The following is an 18,735-nucleotide window of genomic DNA, read 5'->3' as shown; positions in this document are numbered from 1 at the left end:
GTAAGATAGGTTTGACAATGTTTAATTTGGCTGTAGTTTGAATTTAAAAATGAGTCTAATTGGTTCCCAACACATGGCATGCGTTACAGAAATATTAACTCAGATGTAGAAAGATGTAAAATCTTATGTTTTGGGCACCCACTAGAAACAGCAGGTTTGTTCCACTAACAGCTGGACCAAGGAAAAATGAGGCTACATCACTAGTTAAGAGTAGTGTGCTGTGCTCATTTGGCTTCGGCTTTATGTTGTTGCATACCAAACTACTTGAGATTGACTCCAACGCGTGCTTCTGAGAAAGCACTACCATAAATGAACCTTGTTTTCAGTTTGCTGAATTAAATCCTTAGGATTTATTTCTTAATCTTTTCTTGATACCCTCAATTTTCTTTTTGGGGATAATCTTTACTGGAAAGTAGTTACAATCTGTCTAAACACAACTGTGACCGGGGCATTGAATAGGGATATTACACTGTAATATTCAGTTTTGGTTGAATAATCTAACCTCAGTTGTTTCAAATACTTGTAGTACAGGCATTATGCAACATGACCCCACACAAATTGCAACAGAAACTCTTTCAACTGATCAAGTCTCAAAAAAATCTTCACTGTAACATATACAAGTCATAAGAAATCCAAATGGTGGAAAGTATTAAAAAAGTACTGAAACTGGTGATTCCAATTTCCCATTACAGCCCAGGTTAAGGGGAGACACTACAGGTGAATAGGGGAAATATTTTAATTAACAGACATCAGCATGAAAATTCCCCAGTTGAACACTTACATTAAGACAATACTTTTATTGTATTACAATTTTCCAGAACTTTTATATTTAATTATGCAAATGGGGCACTGTCTAATTAAATATCTGATAATCTGCCTAAATTATGGTGTTTCAGTATTTTTCAACTTGCACCCTATTTTCCTATGCATTTGTGTCTAACTGACTACTTTGAACCAAAATCTATGATACTTTTCAAAGTTTGTGGTCTAGTATTGAGTGAGAACGCTGTTACCAGCAGTCATAAACCGTCACAAACAGTCATAAAGACTTTAAGGATTAAGATACAGTACATTTATCAGATTTTCTGTTGCAATTTGTGGGAGATTTACCCCTTTTTTTTCACTTTACGCTTGACTTATTAGTAAGCTAACAATTTAATTTCAACGAAAAATCTTTCAGCAATGGCCAACCTCAAAGTTAACCTGCAAAGCAATAAATCAGCCACTAGGAGGAACCTATGAGTGAACTACACAACAGGTAATAGTTGTCTCAGGAGGAACAGACTTTTGAGGGGCAAAGCAGGTTCATGATAAAAGAGTCAGCCTTAAGTATCCTAGTAAACAGGTGGCAGATGTAGCAGGGAGAGACGAAAGAGAAGAACAGCATAATTCGATACGAGCCCGCAGAGGGGGCTGCAGGGAGGACGGCAGCCAACAACCAGGGAGGAATTGAGCACATGCACACACATGTAGGAGGAGGGTGAGTGGAGGGTGACATGGGGGTTCAGAACGTTAAGGCTGCTACCTGTCACTCACCTTTTCTGCTTTCTCTAGAAATGCTTAAGGTGAGCTTCGAAAATATAGTACGTCCTGTCCAAATATTTACAATGTCACACAAACTGAGAGAAATATCCAATTAAGGAAAGATCGGGCAGCAAAGTACTGAAGCAAGACCGGGTGAAAAGCTGCTTTATTCAATAACCCAAGGGAGGGATTTATCAAAATTTTATTTCAATTTTTTTAAATTGTGTTATTTGAGGACACAATGAACATTCAATGTGTTGGATGAAAGACATTGGCATTGACTGACAAAGAATACTGTTAATAATATAGAAAATATGATTTGATTGCATTAAAATTAAAGGTGAAATACACACAAAACAACAAAATAGGTGAATACATTTAGGAATTAAATGCAACATTTTAAATAAATGTTCATAATGAACAACAAAATACTGGCACTGGAGGTGCTTAATGTTCCTTATGCAGTAATATGCAATTTCTTAATAAATACAATAAATTATGGGTATATACAGCAGCTTCCAAGTTACATATGAGTCCAGCTTGACTATTTCTGCCCAGTGGGGCACGCTTCCAATCTGCTTATTTATCAGCAACAGCATCATCTAATAGCGTTATAACAAGCAGGAGCTACAGAGCAGAGTAAATTGCAAGAGCTAATTAACACTTCATTAGCCAAGCTCGGAGATACTGTTGTTCTCTTGTGCACGCTGCTATCACGATACAATTACTGCTTCATGCAACTGGTCTTCTGATGAGCTTCTCAACTGATCCAAGCACTGCTGTGCATATCATCTTTCCTGCAGAGCTTAGGGAGCCATAGCTTAGGGGGGTTAGCTTAACCCAACTGGTTTGCAGGCTATACTTACATACTAAATAATAAGATTAATCATGCACAAGTTGAAGGAGTTGATGGGATTACATTTCACTGGAATTGTACCTCATACAATTTCATGTTACAAATTAAATTGATTGTAAAAACATCAAATAACATAATAGCAGGTATTCCCTATGTATGGTGTATTCATGCTAAAAAGAGGTTTGGCTTTTTTCTTGAACTAGTGCAAGATGAAGTCTGTAATGCGTGGAGGTTCATTATTTCCTGATATCCCACGATCTAACCTGGTGTTTCTTGATGGGTGATTGATTGTGTTGTTGTGGTAATGGCATTGCAAAGTGGCATTTTTGGAGTGTCTCTTTATGCTCCAAGTGGTATGTATGTAACACGACTCATATTCCTGTAGTTTCCATGCTCCTCAGATGGCGGTGGCAAACAGAAAAATCTGGATGAGCGGCATGACTTTTAAAGTTGAAAGGTCGGCGAGAACAGCCTGCAGTGCATATGTCAAACAAAACACAATCAAGAATTGTCATCTAAATTCACGCCCCTCCTGACCAAAGCAATCATACCTTTGCCCACTAAGCCCATGAGAAGGCCTATAAGGCACACGCTCACCCAGAGACATAGTTCAAGATTGGTGGGAGATTAAAATTTTAGAGGACAGTATCATGTTTGGAGAGAGGGTTTAAAATTTCAACACTGGGCCTCAGGTTCTAAATATAAGATTTGGAGCAGTATGTTGTATGTATGATATCTTCTATCCGCTGGGGCAGGTGGTAAATGAGCAAGCAAATAGTGCCGGCCAGCATCTTAGAGAAGCAGATCAGCCTTCCGCCCCATGCGTCATATTGTAGTTTAACCATTTCACCCTCAGGGGAAGGGGAGGATGGGGGAGCGAGTGAGGCGACTCATCGTATGGTTTACTCTTGGTTTCGTAATAGGATAGTGGGACCGCAGAATTGGAGTGGGCGTGGTATACAGACCAGGCATGCACAAGAATAACATTACTGGTTACTATAATATTGCAAAACAAGTGGCCGTGCAGCAGCTAAACAAGAATGCACTCATTTAGTTATTAATACATTAGATAATACCATTAACGTTAACACAAGGCTTGTCCAATCTTTCTAAATGAACAAGTTTGTTCCTTTTCAGTGGAAAGTGGTGTTGTGATTGGAGGCAGAGCAGTGAGGGAGTGTTGGCATGATGGCACACAGGGAGGGTTAAGAGGGTAAGGGGTTCTTAAGTGTCCAGCCAGCCATTTTTTTCAGACGTGCATGCAGAAGACTGGGTTACTGGTACTGGCTGGTCATCAACAGCTATTTACAGCCTTGCAGGAGTGTGTGGGGGACAAGGAGAGGACAAGAGTTCCAAACGCACACACACAAATCTACTGTGAGATGAACATACCTCAGCTGAGGCTAGTGACGTCACTTCCATCAGGTTCTCAGCACGGAAAGCAAACACAGCGGCTGCTAGGACTGAAGGAGGTGTGCATTTGTGTGGGGTTTTTTTTTTGGGGGGGGGGTATTCCGAGAGCAACAGACATGTAGAAGTAGAGGATGGCATGTGGAGAAATAAGGAAATAAGATACGTGAAGCAAGGGACTTGGAAGATTATAATAATGTCCATACAAATATCAAGGCTCTTAGTGCACAGATTGTAGCCAACTATGAATGCAACCACTCTTACCTGCAACTACCTCCAGTGAATCGTAACCCAGGATTCGGTCCCAGAGAAGAAGCAGCTGGTCAGTAGACAGATAGCCAGAAAAGGCACGTACCATCCACTTAAAGGCTATGCGTAACCTGGGGGCAAAACCATTGCATCATATGGATCCATAAGTAGGTGGTTTATTTTCATTAGGAAATTGTGATTCCAGTAATCACAATGACCACAAGATGGCAGCAGCTTATTACAGAAATGTGTGTGCAAGGTGTATGTGCCACCTATTCTATGCAACAGCAAAACATAGAAATACAAGCTAGTTTTAAGAACCTGGACAGAAATTGACAGATAGTTATCACAAATGGGAAAGGAAAAAAAAAAAGAAAAAAAATGTTATGGATAACTTGAGTTGCCGTTTAAAGGACGGAAGATAAATATATGATTTCAATGAAGCTGATGGCGGAAATGCTGAACATTGTTCATGAAGGGTTAGTCTCTTAGATTTATCACTGCGGACAGGAACACGTGCAGGAAGAGCAAGTCATTCACGAGAACCATGGCGATAACGATTGGTCACGTAAAGGTCACGTACCACATACCAGATGTATTCAGTTGTAGAATGTAACTAACTACATTTACTCAAGTAATGTACTGTAAGATACTTGTACTTTACTTTAGTCTTTTCTTTTCATGGCACTTTCTACTTCTACTCCACTACATTTCAGAAGGGGGGATATTGTACTTTTGACTCCACTACATTTATATGACAGCTTTAGTTACTAGTTCATTAACAAATTAAAATGTTTGCACACAAAATATGTGTAGTTATAAAATATTACATTTTATTTTAAATTAAACTATGCAACAATGTACAGGCCTACAGTTACAGCTGAAATAATCAGCTAATTAAACAATGATTGACAGAACTGTTTGTTTCCAGAATCCTTTCTAGCTTCTCAAAGTGAGGATTTTCTGCATCAAGTACTTTTACTTTCAATACATTTTCCTGATGATACTTTGATACTTTTACTTGAGTAACATTTTCAATGCAGGACTTTTACTTGTAACTGAATATTTTTACAGTGTGATATTAGTAGTTTATTGAAGTAACGGATCAGTATACTTCTTCCACCACGGCATGTATCATTGAAAAGATAGTTAATGTACTGTGAGTGGATGAATGACTCTTTTTAAGTTCATCATTTTACTGTTGAGCAACACAAGGCCACATAGACAGGGAGATGAAGCGGTGTGTGCAGGCTACTTACGGCTGCGCCCCAATCTGTCGAAGGTGGTAGAAGAGCTGAGGCAGGTGGGACTGGAGCAGCCGCTCAAACTGCAGGCACAAAGACACAATCCCCTGCAGAAACAGATGTGCAAAAGTTTAGAATACTCATTACGCTAGATGTACAGGCATTAATACACAAACAGAATATTTGTATCTTGACAGTTTGCAGTAGTTACAAAAAAAAAAACATAATCACTTTACCGAAGGAGAGGAGGAGATGGAGTGTAATCTGAAGAAGTAGCGGATGTACATTTCCCTGAATACACTGTACAGCTTGGATGGCTCGTTGTACAAGAAACACAAAGGTGCCACTGTGAGACCAACGCAAACACACACACACACACACACACACACACACAAACACACACACACACACACACACACAGTTATCACCTGCTCCTGCAGTTTTGCTCCTGCAAGTTAAGTGTGGAAACTGCAAAATAAAGTATACTCACCATACATTGAAAACCCATGAAAAGGGATTACACCTGTGCAAATTAGATTTTTCAATCAGAGCAGTTAATACACAAACATTTATAGTATATAAATGTCTATAGCTATTGTATAGCAATGTAGATAAGCAACATATAGTTTTGTCTTTATGCAAAACTTTCACTAATTACCAAAATATTATATGTGAATAAGTAAGAAAATATCTAAAAATATTGTATTTTTTTTGTTTCCTATATAAAATAATATGATGTGACTGTAAAGTTACATAAGGCAGGCTCACCATTTGGAGGATAAACAACAGCACACTCATCTCCTCCTTTACCTAGTAGACAGACACTCCGATCAATCACTAAACTGGACTTACAGCACAGTTTAAGAGTTTCCTAATCACTACTGTCATGCACATGCACAGGTATCTGTGTGCAGACACGGTCCATTAGGTCATCTGAGTTAAGTAGCCCTCCAGTGAGTTAATGTGCTGAGGTGATGTGTGTCCTTGGTGAAGGCCACATCGTCTCACCCTGGATGAAGGATTTGGGAGGAGTGGCACTGTTGTATTTGAAGTGCTCCAAGACGGCGGTGTCTCGGGAGAAACACAGCAACACCTGCAAACACACACACACACGCATGCATGGATTACTTGCACAATATGTAATGTTATCCTTGCCTGACAACAGGGGATAAAGGAGATATGTAGTTAATGCACTTGTTTTTTGCTCTGGCCTTGAGCAGCCTTTCCCTTCCTTTTGGGTAAAAAAATCTATTAAAGCCGCGCACTTGGAGCCAGCGGTAGACATTAACAGAGCCTTGGGTTACAGCTTGTTTCACAAAATGACCCTATAAGTGGGAGCCCTTACCATTACAGTCCAATTGATGTGTATTTTTTGAGAACGGATTTAATTTCCAGAGTTTATAAATAGGAGAAAATTACCAGCTTGCGATCGTATGCCTCTGCCAACCAGTCAAGTGTACATCTATGTCCGTCCAGACTCAAATAAAAGTGTATTTTTTGGCGAAACATGGATGCTTCACACACATCTGCAACCCGGAAGGCCAGAGGATCTTTTCAATTACCACGGTTTCAAGGTAGGCACCCAAGATTACTGTCACCGATTCAGTATCTGAACAAATGTCTCCGGTTCTGTTCCTGAGTTATGGCGTTGAATAATAGCAAGAAAAGTGTTTTCGCAGAACATTATAATGTCACGGTGAAGTTAACATTTGACCTTTTGAATTTAAATGTAGTCACTTCATTATTTTGTCCTATTAGGCATTTGTGTAAAATCTTGTCATAATTAGTTTGTAGATTTTTGATTTATGACCAAAACGTGTTTTGTGAGGTCACAGGGACCTTGACCTTTCACCTCCGAAATTGAATCAGTTCATCCTTGAGTCCAAGTGGACACCTGTGCCAAATGTTAAGAAATTCCCTCCAGGGGGTCCTGAGATATATTGAATACACACGAGTGGGACAGATCGTGCGGATGGACCAACAACCTGAAGACAAAATGTCTACGGACACGGCTGTTGCCGGGGCTGAGGCATGACAACGGCAAATGAGGGCAACAGCACGTGAATCTAGGCTGCCTCTTGTCTAAGCTAGTTGCTGGGTACAAAAACAGGGTGGCTTACCATCAAACTTTGACTGGGATAGATTGTATACTGGGAGGCACCACAAAGTTGAATACATCTTCATCTTTAAAAATCATTAGTTAAATGAATATCTCAGTATATGTTTTATCTACTTGATGCAATTTGAAAGACCAGAAGGGCATTTTATTTAGTATAAACTCTAAACTCTTGTAGAGGTACCTAATCAGGCAGAAACAATCTATATCTTGCATTGAAGGTATTTACTTTAATAAACCATATATGAACACTCATAAACATCCACTATGTGTCGTCTTTTTAAACATCGGGATGGGAAATTTCAATTCTTTAAGCGTCTTATACTTTCCTCAAGCATAACTTGCTTGAATCCATGCTTACCCCACAATGAGTGGATTCTTTCACTGCCTAGAGTTTCCCATCACTTAATATTGACAGTGATAACGGAGCTTTGTTCTTGCTACACCTGTGTACGCATCGGTTAGCCACACCAAGGAGCACGACATATTAACAGCTGCTAAATAAACTGGTTGCCGAGTGTACCAAAGGCAAACAGAGCAATGAGTACCAGAGAAGCTAAAGATCACAGGCCGTGCCCTCATCTGAGATAAATAGGTAACTTTAGGTAAATAGGAATGCTGTCATGCAGTAACTATTCTAACATGATAGTGACAATTAAATCATGGGCAATGAATAACGTCTTATTAAGTGGAATGAAGATCTTTAGTTTTGAATAGCCAGTGGTTCCATTTAATAGTTCTTTTGGAGCCAACGTTACTGTGTTGAAATGCTGACTTCTTAAATAGGAGGTGATAAAGACCTATTACCTTTATATACTGTAAATAGTCAAGGTTTAAGTTTAAGATGCAAGGTTACATGCTTTGTGTATTTAAGGCTCTGTAAACAAACAATTATGTGCTAAAGTTAGAACAGTTTTAGTAATTGAAAATGAGAGATTTTTGTATTTGTGCTCTCCTCACTGGTGTGACGAGGGCTCAGTTAGGATAAAGGTGATTGTTGCCTATTTTATTATGGATATTTGACGTTATAGAGAACACTTAAAAATGTAAACAGAAGTACTATACATGGCAAGAGTACTAATATGGTAAGTAATTGGAAATGAAGAGCTGAACTGGAAGAGAGGAGACCCTACCTGATAGAGGAAATCTTCAAACACAAAGTAGTAGTCGTCATTACTGGCGGTGAGCTTCACATCCTTGTGGGCAAGGGAATTTGGAATTAAATTAGTTCTCAAATGTCGAAGACTTTTTTTTATTATTATTATTTATTTAATTGTATCAAGAATGCCTTACACACAAAAAGACATAAAATACAATCAAGACTAAAAAAAAAACAATAACGTCCAGGAGTTATTTCCATTGTGGTCCTCAACACATAACATCAGGACAAGACAAGACACTTACAGCGTCTTTAATTTACTGAAACATCTTGGCTATGCAGTTTCATAAACAGTGACAGAGTAGAGGAGTGTACCTTATAGATGAGGTTGTCCACCAGCAGGTCATGCTGTATAACTCCAGACGTTAGCTGTTCATAATGCATCACATCCTGGAACGGCAGAGATCCAACATGATTTATGTGTGCAATACCTTGCATGGATATTATATTCAGAGCCCTGTATGTGTGGTCTTGTTGATGAATTGAATTTTGGACAAAGTTGTTTGTTTACAAAGTTGGTGTTAATCCTATAATGCGATTGTCTGGACGAAGTGAATGTCAGTCTGATAAATATGGTATGTAAAAGATCACACTCTTAACAAATACTGTTAAATCAAGTATGTATTCTGACAGCGATGACAGAAGGATTAAACCAAGCTAAATGGATGAGTATCTTGTTTCCGAACACATGGTTAAACTCAAACGTGTCTCTGGTTAAAGACAGCTCAGCGCTGCGGATATGAGAAGAACAGAAACAGAGAGTGGTCATTTTGAGAGCTGAGGTAGAAAACTGAAATCATTTTGGGAATATGGACAGCATCAGTGGAAGATTGAAAATAAGTTATGCTAAAATACTTGAAAGTGGCTAGATACTGCATATTGGAAATAAGGGTCGTGGCAGGTCATTACTGCAAGTCGTAAAGAATATAATCTACCTATAATGAGGCAAGATGGCAGAGAATAGTGACACCACCCAGACTAAGTATTCTCTGACAAAACCAGATGAACCCATTCAAAGGTTTTTGACGTGTATTGAACCTAAATAGCAATAACTGTTCACACTATTTCTTCAGAGAATATTTTTGTTGGATGAACAGACAAAGAACTTCACATTAGTTCTTTTGGTGTTTGTAAAGCAATTAACAAGATGCAGTTTACACAATTGTCCAATAATCCAAAAAACAGAAGCAATGCACATACTTTCCTTAGCCCACTCTGACTTTTTAATCTGTTTGCCCTGGAGCAGTCCAGAGCCATGTTAACACTCTCCAGACCTCAGTAAGTCTCCCTCAGAAATCCATCTTCCCATGACAAGCATTGTTTTATCAACTTGGCCTCAACGGGGGATTCTGGATTCCAGCGTTTACACAGAACTTTGCCACACAGGCAGGCTGCTTGTCTGTTTGAGCTAACTGTGCTAAATTGCCAGCATTTGATTATTTTAGCATTTGTACACACAGGACAAGCCACAGCTAAGATAAAGCTAAGATAAACAGGACAGGAGGTTGATACACAGACTATTTTGCAGGTCAGTTGGTGTCTATGTTGGTTTTCAGTGTAAACCCCAGAATAAAAAAGTAACTGTCCAATTAGAATTCTCAACTGAAACAAATACACAACAAACCCAAAAAAGATCTGACCATTAACTGTAAAAACTTCACCTTGTAGTAAACATGCTGTTTGGGAATCACTGCAGCTGTGTGTGCACAAACTGACAGCTGACAGCCACCACACACCACCACAAAACATCAGAAAGTAGAGCCCGACCGTAAAGAATTTTTAAGGCCTATACCGATACGAATATTTATTTAAAAATCCGATATGCCGACGTATTGGCTGATATACAGTATATCGATTTTTTTTTTTTATCCAAAAATACGTTAAAAAACATAAACAGATTTCCCTAACATTAATTATTTGCAGTTATTTATGAGTTCTTACTAAAATACTATGATAATTGGTTTTATTGTCAAAACAGAACAGAGGAACATCCAAATATATTAAAGTTCTGATAAATAAAATGTATAAAAATACAAACTTAAACCTAAAGATATGAAACTTAAAGTCCTATAAACAAAAACAAAAATCTGTGTTGCCAACAGGGACGTTATAGAGTGCCCTCTGGTGGACAAACTATGCAACACCAATGCTCATAGCATGATAGTCCATTTTAATTTTTAAATATTCGTTTATCAGAATAATTTTTTTGTCATTATAAATGATTCTGATGAATGAACGTTTAAAAAATATATATATATACAGATACAAAAAGATCGGGAAATGCCTGACTATAACTGCCCGCTGGCTCGACTAAGTCCAAAACCCCGATCAGAGACAACGGGTACCACAAAGGTGGTTATAAGCTTGCTTTGTTAACTCAGGCTTTCATCCTCAGGTTCTGTATTTTTCTGCTTTTTGATTACTATTGTAACATCACAGCTCAACAAGCTTGCATTTATAAAGTATTTCCTCAGTTTAGAATCTGTATCACTCGTAGTTTCACTATTGACTATAGCGCAACATTTACAAAGCAGGTGATAAGTAAAAGGCGCTTTTTAGCCGATTTCAATGCGAAACTCTGAATATAACCTGCCCTGGACCTGATTACCCGTGCAGCATAAGTTACCATGGTGATGTAGCCAGGTTAAAAGAAAGTCACCTTTGTGTCACTCTGGCTTTAGGCTCAACATACCTCACTAACCCACTAATCTCACTTCAGGGTACACGCCTTAGGATGCCACACTGCTGTGTGTTTTTGTGTGTATATAGTACCTGTGGCTGGTTAGTGGAGTTAAGGATGAGGGCCCACAGGTCTGCCCGGAGCCCGGTGGAACAGCCCTGCCTACTGTACTGCTGCGCTGCTGCACTGTCCTGCTCCAACACCACTGGAACAAAAAAAGACAAAAGTGTAGACACGAAAGAGAATAAGGGTGCATGAGGCAGAAATACATGAACCAATGTTGTCTCCAAGCGAGTGCTGAAAGAAAAATTCACACAAATAATAATTATAACTAAATAATAACAAATAATGAAGTGAAGATAAATTAAATCAATTTCTTATTATTAATATTTATAGAGTAAAAACTAAAAATAAATACACTTAATTGAATGTAATTCACATGAATTGAGTTGAAATACATGCATTACATCAAGTAAATATCAAATTAATTAAGTTAAAATTATTTAAATTTATAAACATCAAATAAATTATATTTAATCTATTGGAATTCAATTTAATTCAATACATTTGACTTGCCAACCAAGAATGCATCAGACCAAAAAGAATTATTAGAAAGTCTCGTGAGTCGCCGGCAGAATTACATAATATGTACAAACAGCAGCTGGGAAAATGAACACCTGCATGTCTTGAACGACAACGCTAACACTGTTAAGAGGTTTGTTTTCAGGGATGACCTCCCTTAGAACAGAAATAAAACATCTTTCAACAGGGATCCAAAAAAACACAAGATACATGATGAAAACTACTACAAATATGTCATTACACTGATTAATCATGTTCCTCTGTAAATTTTTTAACATAAAAAGTCAAAACAGACATTCCAGTAATGGTAATTATTCAATACCTTTCCAAAAAACACTTAGGCATGTGCTGGAAAACAGCTTCTCTCACATCTCCATTCCACCCTAAATCTCTGTTGTGACAGTAGCCAAAAACACAAAGCCCTTGAATTAAGGTGCCAGCCAGTCATAACATAAACGGACATACTTCACAGCTCTTAAATTTCCTTTTTGAGTACACTTAACATTTAGCCGGGGCTACAAGTCAGAGATCGAGAGCCAACACACAGCCAACCTATGGTGAAATAGTGGGCCAGGGCTTTGTGGCTGTGTATATAAAATACAGCTTGTGTTTTTAAGGCTCCTATCCATTGATGTCTGATTGGTGCCTGTAATAAAGTTGGTGTTTACACTGGATTCATAGCAGGGCAATTTGTGTTCTTTTGTGCCGATTACTTCACCTGAGACAGAAAAGAGGAGGATTCATTAATGGCAGGAGCTGACATACGTGGAGGTTAGTGAGTGAGTCACACTGATATTTCTAAATATACTGGATGTATTCTTTCATGTACTCTATATGCAACTAATCTATTCTCACAACATCTTTATAGCAGTGGCTATTAAAAGTATTCAGGTATTATTCTTTTTCCAAGGGTTAGTCAGATATATTTTGATTTATTTACATTTGTTGACACTGATCACCAGAAAAAGACAATCAAAAAATAACACCAGATCTGTAACATTTATATTTGTAAGTACAAATATAAAACTACAAACTACAAACCAGAAGGCAGACGACTAATAAATAATGATAATGTATTAATAGTCCTGGGAGCCTCTGGTTGGTGCTTTTGGTTCTGAGTTGCATTGGGTGGTTGGACCACGGTGAAATGTCCCACATTTATGCATTTAAATATCGTGATTAAATATTTTAAACAACCATTTACAGAAAGACATTTAGAAACAATTTGAATCCAAGAACCAAACACTGACCTTTTTTCCCCATTTGAACATAATCGTTTTCAAACAAGTCTGCACAGAAAGACATAACAAAACAGGTGCATTAACAATCACCTGGCAGTGGCTCAGTTTTTCAAACTAATGCTACCGCTTGGATTTACACACACAGAGACGGTGGATACAATTCTATTTAAAGCCTGAACACCGGGCTGTGACAATGTCAATATCTGGACTTAACAGAGATATTGTTTGAGAAAACCCAGACAGCCATGTGGCAAAGGATAGGCCAGAGTGGTATACACACCATTGAACCCCAGAGTTCATTAGGTAAACACTTGTTTTGTTATTCCTGATTAATTACTGCAGAACAAATATGTTTAGGCTTGATATTAACAAGCTGCTGAATTAACATATTTTTATTACCAATCATATATTATATGCAACATAATCAAAAGGACAAAAAGTCCTCTTAAGGTTAAATCCTATGAATAGCTATTTAAGTTGCCCTATGTCCAAACCAGTAACAATTGGAATTGTTGAGCTACACATTGTACTGCATGCTACGTGTCATGCTGACAAGATGCAGAAAACAGTGGAACTAGCTGGCTTCTTCTTCTTCTAATCTATCTCTCAGAAAAAAATATCTTAGTTTATTTCCCAAAATGGCAAACTAGTCCTTTAACAACGATGGCACATGAAGAAGTGTATTTGCACTTTTTGTGAATACCTGGATGAATGTGTGCATGGTCATCAATCCCCAACTGGCCAAAGGTCAGGTTCAGCTCTGGGTAGGCTTGTCTCTAAGAGTTTAACACAAAAAACAAACAGATCACATACACGGCTTTTAAATGCATTTTTCTGGGGCAGCAGATAGATACACACGGATGAGCAATCATAATGAGCCAGACATCCACATGTGTCCGTACCAGCTGTGGGATGTCCCTGACATTGAGGGGAACCTGGATGAGACCCCAGTGGCTGCTGACACTGACGTTTTCGCTGCTATCATGATTTGGGTTCTGCAAGCTGATTAACACCTGGCGAGAAAACAATAATATACATACATGATGTACCATAAAGGAATTAATTTTTTTCTTTAAATAAACTACACTGAATGCTAATACTCTGAGCTGCAAGAAATCTGCTTACCTCCAGAAAGTCTTTAGGGGCATATACAGGCCTAAAGAGAGTTAAATCTGCAGAGACACAAAGGCATTAATGCATCTCTACAATACATTAGTTGACAGTGCAACTTATTGTACAGAGGACACTTTATAAGCGGTGCTTCCAGCTGATACATGGACACAATGTTTACGTATATTCTATTCCAGAACAGGTTTAGGAGCTGTAAATCCTAGACTACACAAATTAATCCAACCATGAAATCCATTTAATAAACTTGAATATACTTCAGAACACATTTGTGACAATCAACTTCAATATGGACGCTTCTATAAAAGTGAAAACCACAGTACAGGACAGTTGAGGCACATTTCAGCCAGCTTTAAGTGGGACTTCCATGTCTTTGTAGCGCAGTAAGTAATTTAAAGTGCTGTGTCATCCCTAGAACGAGGGCACATTAAGGTTTGGACAGAAGGAGGGCTGCTGCTCGTTATCGTAGCTCTGTCCAAGAGTCTGGACAGCTTCTATATTCCCAATCCAAAGTGTTTATAGCCGGGAGACGGCACATCCTAAATGTTATTAAATGGCAGTGAGCTGTGATAGCATTGGTAGGACACAGGGTTACCGTGTTCTTTGTAAAAGTACTGGCTTGATTTACAAATGGCTGGTTCCTTGAGGTTTTCATAGTTGTCTTCTGAGACTAAATGCTAACATTTTTTTTATCTGCCAAAATATAATATCAATATACTGCAAGCATTCTTCCTACAAATTTACGTTTAACATACACTTAAGCCCAAAGGCTGGGATTTCAAGCTTTGAAGCCTGATATAGGCAAGAAGAAGACAGAACACCAGAATCATCACCTGGAAACCATAATATACACTTTTCAGATGTTGCAGAGTCAAGCCCAGTCCCTAAGAGAACCCTGGATAAATACCAGCTAAAGTGCAAACATGGAAGTGGTTAATCTGGTTCCGAGATGTGTTAAGATGATACACCAGTGTCTGGCTGATGCACCAGCGCACAGACGCATCAACACTAATCTTTCATAAAAGGCAGATTGCTCAGGGGCCAAACCCCTGGGTATTGTCTAGACCTGGTTCATCTGTGCCCATCTCGTTCCATTTGTTGGTGAGCTCCTTCTGCTCCACTGGGGGCCTCTGTGGAGTGGGCGGAAAGAGGAGATTTCAACAAACAAATGTCATAAAGCCAAAACAGAAAGAATCTTGGAAATGTCAAATCTGAAATGTGGTCATAAACACAACTGTGTGGGCACAGAACCAAGTAATAAAACTGATTTCAAACAGCCCTGCTTGCTAATTAGCAGTCTACAGCTACGGAAGCATTGCTAACTGTTTCTGACTAGCTCTTGTCCAAAAATGATACAGGCTTAAAGATGATTTTTGCATATGCAAAATTGAAGGCCTTTGCATAGAAATTGAATTAAGTAATGTAAATATTCTATGTTAGCTATGATTGACAATATTTTAGATACCATGCGAGCCAGAGGCACTCCAAGCTCTGTACTCATGCTGTTTAGGCTTTTAAGGACACGCTTCTCCCAGCTGGCCTGTGTAAGAAAGCACACGCACACACGCACGCACGCACGCACACACACACACACACACACACACACACACACACACACACACACACACACACACACACACACACACACACACACACACACACACACACACACACACACACACACACACACACACACACACACACACAGACACAGACACAGACACAGACACAGAGACACAGACACACAAACACACACAGAAACAGAAACATTTGGCTTCAGATACCCTGTTACAAATACCTAGGTGATAAAAAAGCAGGCGCTAAATCTCTGAATTTGGCAGGCAAAAAAAAACAACAGTCAAAGCGGTAGAAGAACAAGTGAGGAGTGACGGAGATAAGAGCAGACAGACTGACCTGAGCCTTGCGCATGTAGGCCAGCGGCTCTTTGAGATGCTCTGGAGGAGCCGCGGGATGGCTCGGGGGCAGCTGGCTAGAATAAGCAACCAAGAGAAGGGGCGAGGAGCGTTACAGTACAATAGAAGAAGAATTGATTAAGTATATACAGAAAAATACCACTATGTTTTGAGGGATTGAAGCAATTATGAACACAAACAATTATATATTTTATTAAGCGCTTGACAGAAGTAAAATGTCAAACAAAAAGCAAATCAAAGATTTTTCTTGAAAACAGGCAGTCACCATTAGTGTCCTGTGCATTCAGATGAGTCAGAACGCATCTGCACCAGATACTGCACGTCTCACGGCTTTCCCAACTAAGCATGCTCAGGGCATATTGAAGGACTCAAGCCCTAAGTGCGTTAAACAACATTCAACCTAATGTAAACACATTTAAGAGCACATAGGGCTGAGTAACAGCCAAAAGAAGGAGGTATTAGTCAAAGTTATGTCATCCTTTAAAACCAAAGCAATAAAGGAGAATTCCGGTCAATTTCAATACGTAGCTCTGTTGGTTGTAAATGTTGAGGTCTGTCAGTGCCTACCCATGTGCAGTTATTCCTTCCAGGTGAACAGATCGAATTTGATTGCAGTAGATGTGACAGAAGAGTGTCTTTCGACTAGTGTGGACTTCACCACTATAATTGAAGCTGATTTTTATCATCAGACCAACTTGATCTCTGAGCCGAAAGGCAAAGACTTTTATCTTCCTTGGTTAGTTGGCCAAGCACGAGACAAGCGCATAAATGTTGACAATTGGCTGAGGTGTAGTACAATTTCATTGTAAGCCAATCAGAGGTAGAGTTGTGCAGGTGTTCAAAAGCGCACATAGTTGCAGACACAACAAACAACTCAAGCGAGTCAACGAGAGACTATTATTGATTTCATAACGAAATTAATAATAAAATAATGAATAATCAAATAATTTCATATTATTGAATCCTTACTTGATTTCATAACGGCGTTATGAAATCAAGGAGGGGGTAACTTAAACATAGCCACTATGACTCTAGAGTGGCTACTCACTCTGAGCAAATTACTGTCACTTTCTCACTTCTCCCTCACTCTATCACACAAACACACACACACACACACCCACACACACCGGCTCAACGCACACACCAGCGCACTGCAAAGACTGTATATATTTGTTATTTATTTTTGCTTTAGTGCTTAACAAGCATTATTTAATGTTGCCCAGTTGTGGCATGTCGAGGGGAAAGTAATGCATTAGTTACTTTCTGAAGTAACTAATTACTTTTATAATTTGTAACTGAGTGTCGAATATAGTTACTTTTTGGAAGAAGTAACTAGTAACTGTAACTAATTACTTTTCAAAACTAACTTGCACAACACCGGTTACAAAGTAACCAGGGCCTGAAGTTAACTTTTTTGACCATCGGCCACAGTCACTTTTTACCATCCAGTTTTTTTGTTTGCATCATAAAGGTGAAAAACAGGAATTTCTGTGTCTCTATGATCCTATCCGGACTTATTCATGGTAGCCTACTTGTGGAATTTGCGCCGTCATCACGTGCTGCAATATTACATCATAAAGGCATAATGTCCTATCCTGGGCTGGACACACATTCATACGGTTTGAAAAAGCACATATTGGACTTTAACTTATCATTGCACCTACAATAATGTAGCAGTCCTCAATTTAGTTCATCCTGTACATCTCATCTGCATTTTATCCTGCATCCACCGTGTGTGATTGTGTGTTTATGTGTGTGTGTGTGTGTGTGTGTGTGTGTGTGTGTGTGTGTGTGTGTTTGTCAGTTGCGGGGGATGTTAATAATGTTTGTATATGCCATTGCTTCACACAACAAGTAACACTTGAATATAACTTACACATGCAGCTCTCTGTACACTGCATTCTGTAGCTGCTTCTCCCATCCTGTAAAACATTAAAATACTTTATCTCCACACAGAAAGGAAAAAAAAATGTTAAAACTTGTTATTTGTATTGCAATATGCGGTGGCAGTGTATGTGGTACAGAAGAATTAGCGAATACCCACCTGATGTTTTGAGAAAACTGCGTACGTCCTCTTTAAGGGACTCCAATTTTATCTCAGGTTGATGTAAACACTCCTACGTAATATTTTGAAAAGAATGCAAAAACGAAGTTAGACAGTTTATTAGCTATGTAGCTTCTGTATTCTTACATTAAGACAAACTATAACTGCAAATTCAACTGCTCACAATATTGACAACCTGCTAGTTAGCAACATGCTAGCTAGTTTCATCACTCACTTTGGCTTGTCTCTCTATCTGAGAGTGTAAGTGGCTTCCTTTCAGCCGCTGCACAATATGAGCGATGGTGAGAGACAACTCGGAGCTCTCTTCCATCCTCCTTATCAAAGTTTGGCGTCTGAAACGGCACAGTTTGATCTCTCGTACATCCGGCGATGCAGCAGCCGCCCCCTGCAGAGGTTACTTAGCAACTGAGGACGGTCGGTCAGTGCGCGTGTAGGGGAAACAAGAACCAGATACTTGGTTCCGCGATGAAACATCTCTGTTCCGACAGTATAACACACACACTACAGTTTTACAAATAATATCACATTTAAAAAATACTTCAAATAC

General features: G+C 38.9%; 1 protein-coding gene across 1 annotated transcript; it reads right to left on the bottom strand.

Moving 5' to 3' along the window:
- Window positions 1–1,877: 1,877 nt before the first annotated feature.
- Window positions 1,878–18,629, bottom strand: tbc1d19 (TBC1 domain family, member 19). The gene is made up of 21 exons (XM_034901385.1): window positions 18,403–18,629; window positions 18,168–18,240; window positions 18,000–18,045; window positions 16,104–16,179; window positions 15,655–15,729; window positions 15,256–15,319; window positions 14,187–14,233; window positions 13,964–14,074; window positions 13,765–13,837; window positions 13,071–13,109; window positions 11,331–11,443; window positions 8,874–8,948; window positions 8,533–8,595; window positions 6,292–6,376; window positions 6,052–6,093; window positions 5,774–5,806; window positions 5,520–5,629; window positions 5,299–5,390; window positions 4,055–4,170; window positions 3,773–3,843; window positions 1,878–2,852 (listed from the first exon to the last, which is right to left on the bottom strand). The coding sequence occupies exons 1-21, from the start codon at window positions 18,496–18,498 to the stop codon at window positions 2,778–2,780; spliced, it is 1,575 nt and encodes a 524-aa protein (XP_034757276.1). The 5' UTR covers window positions 18,499–18,629; the 3' UTR covers window positions 1,878–2,777.
- Between the last annotated feature and the right edge of the window lie 106 nt (window positions 18,630–18,735).

This window comes from Etheostoma cragini, chromosome 19, assembly GCF_013103735.1.
Source record: "Etheostoma cragini isolate CJK2018 chromosome 19, CSU_Ecrag_1.0, whole genome shotgun sequence".
Taxonomy (NCBI): Eukaryota; Metazoa; Chordata; class Actinopteri; order Perciformes; family Percidae; genus Etheostoma; species Etheostoma cragini.
Note: the sequence above shows the minus strand (reverse complement) of the source record. Positions and strands in the feature narration are given on the sequence as shown.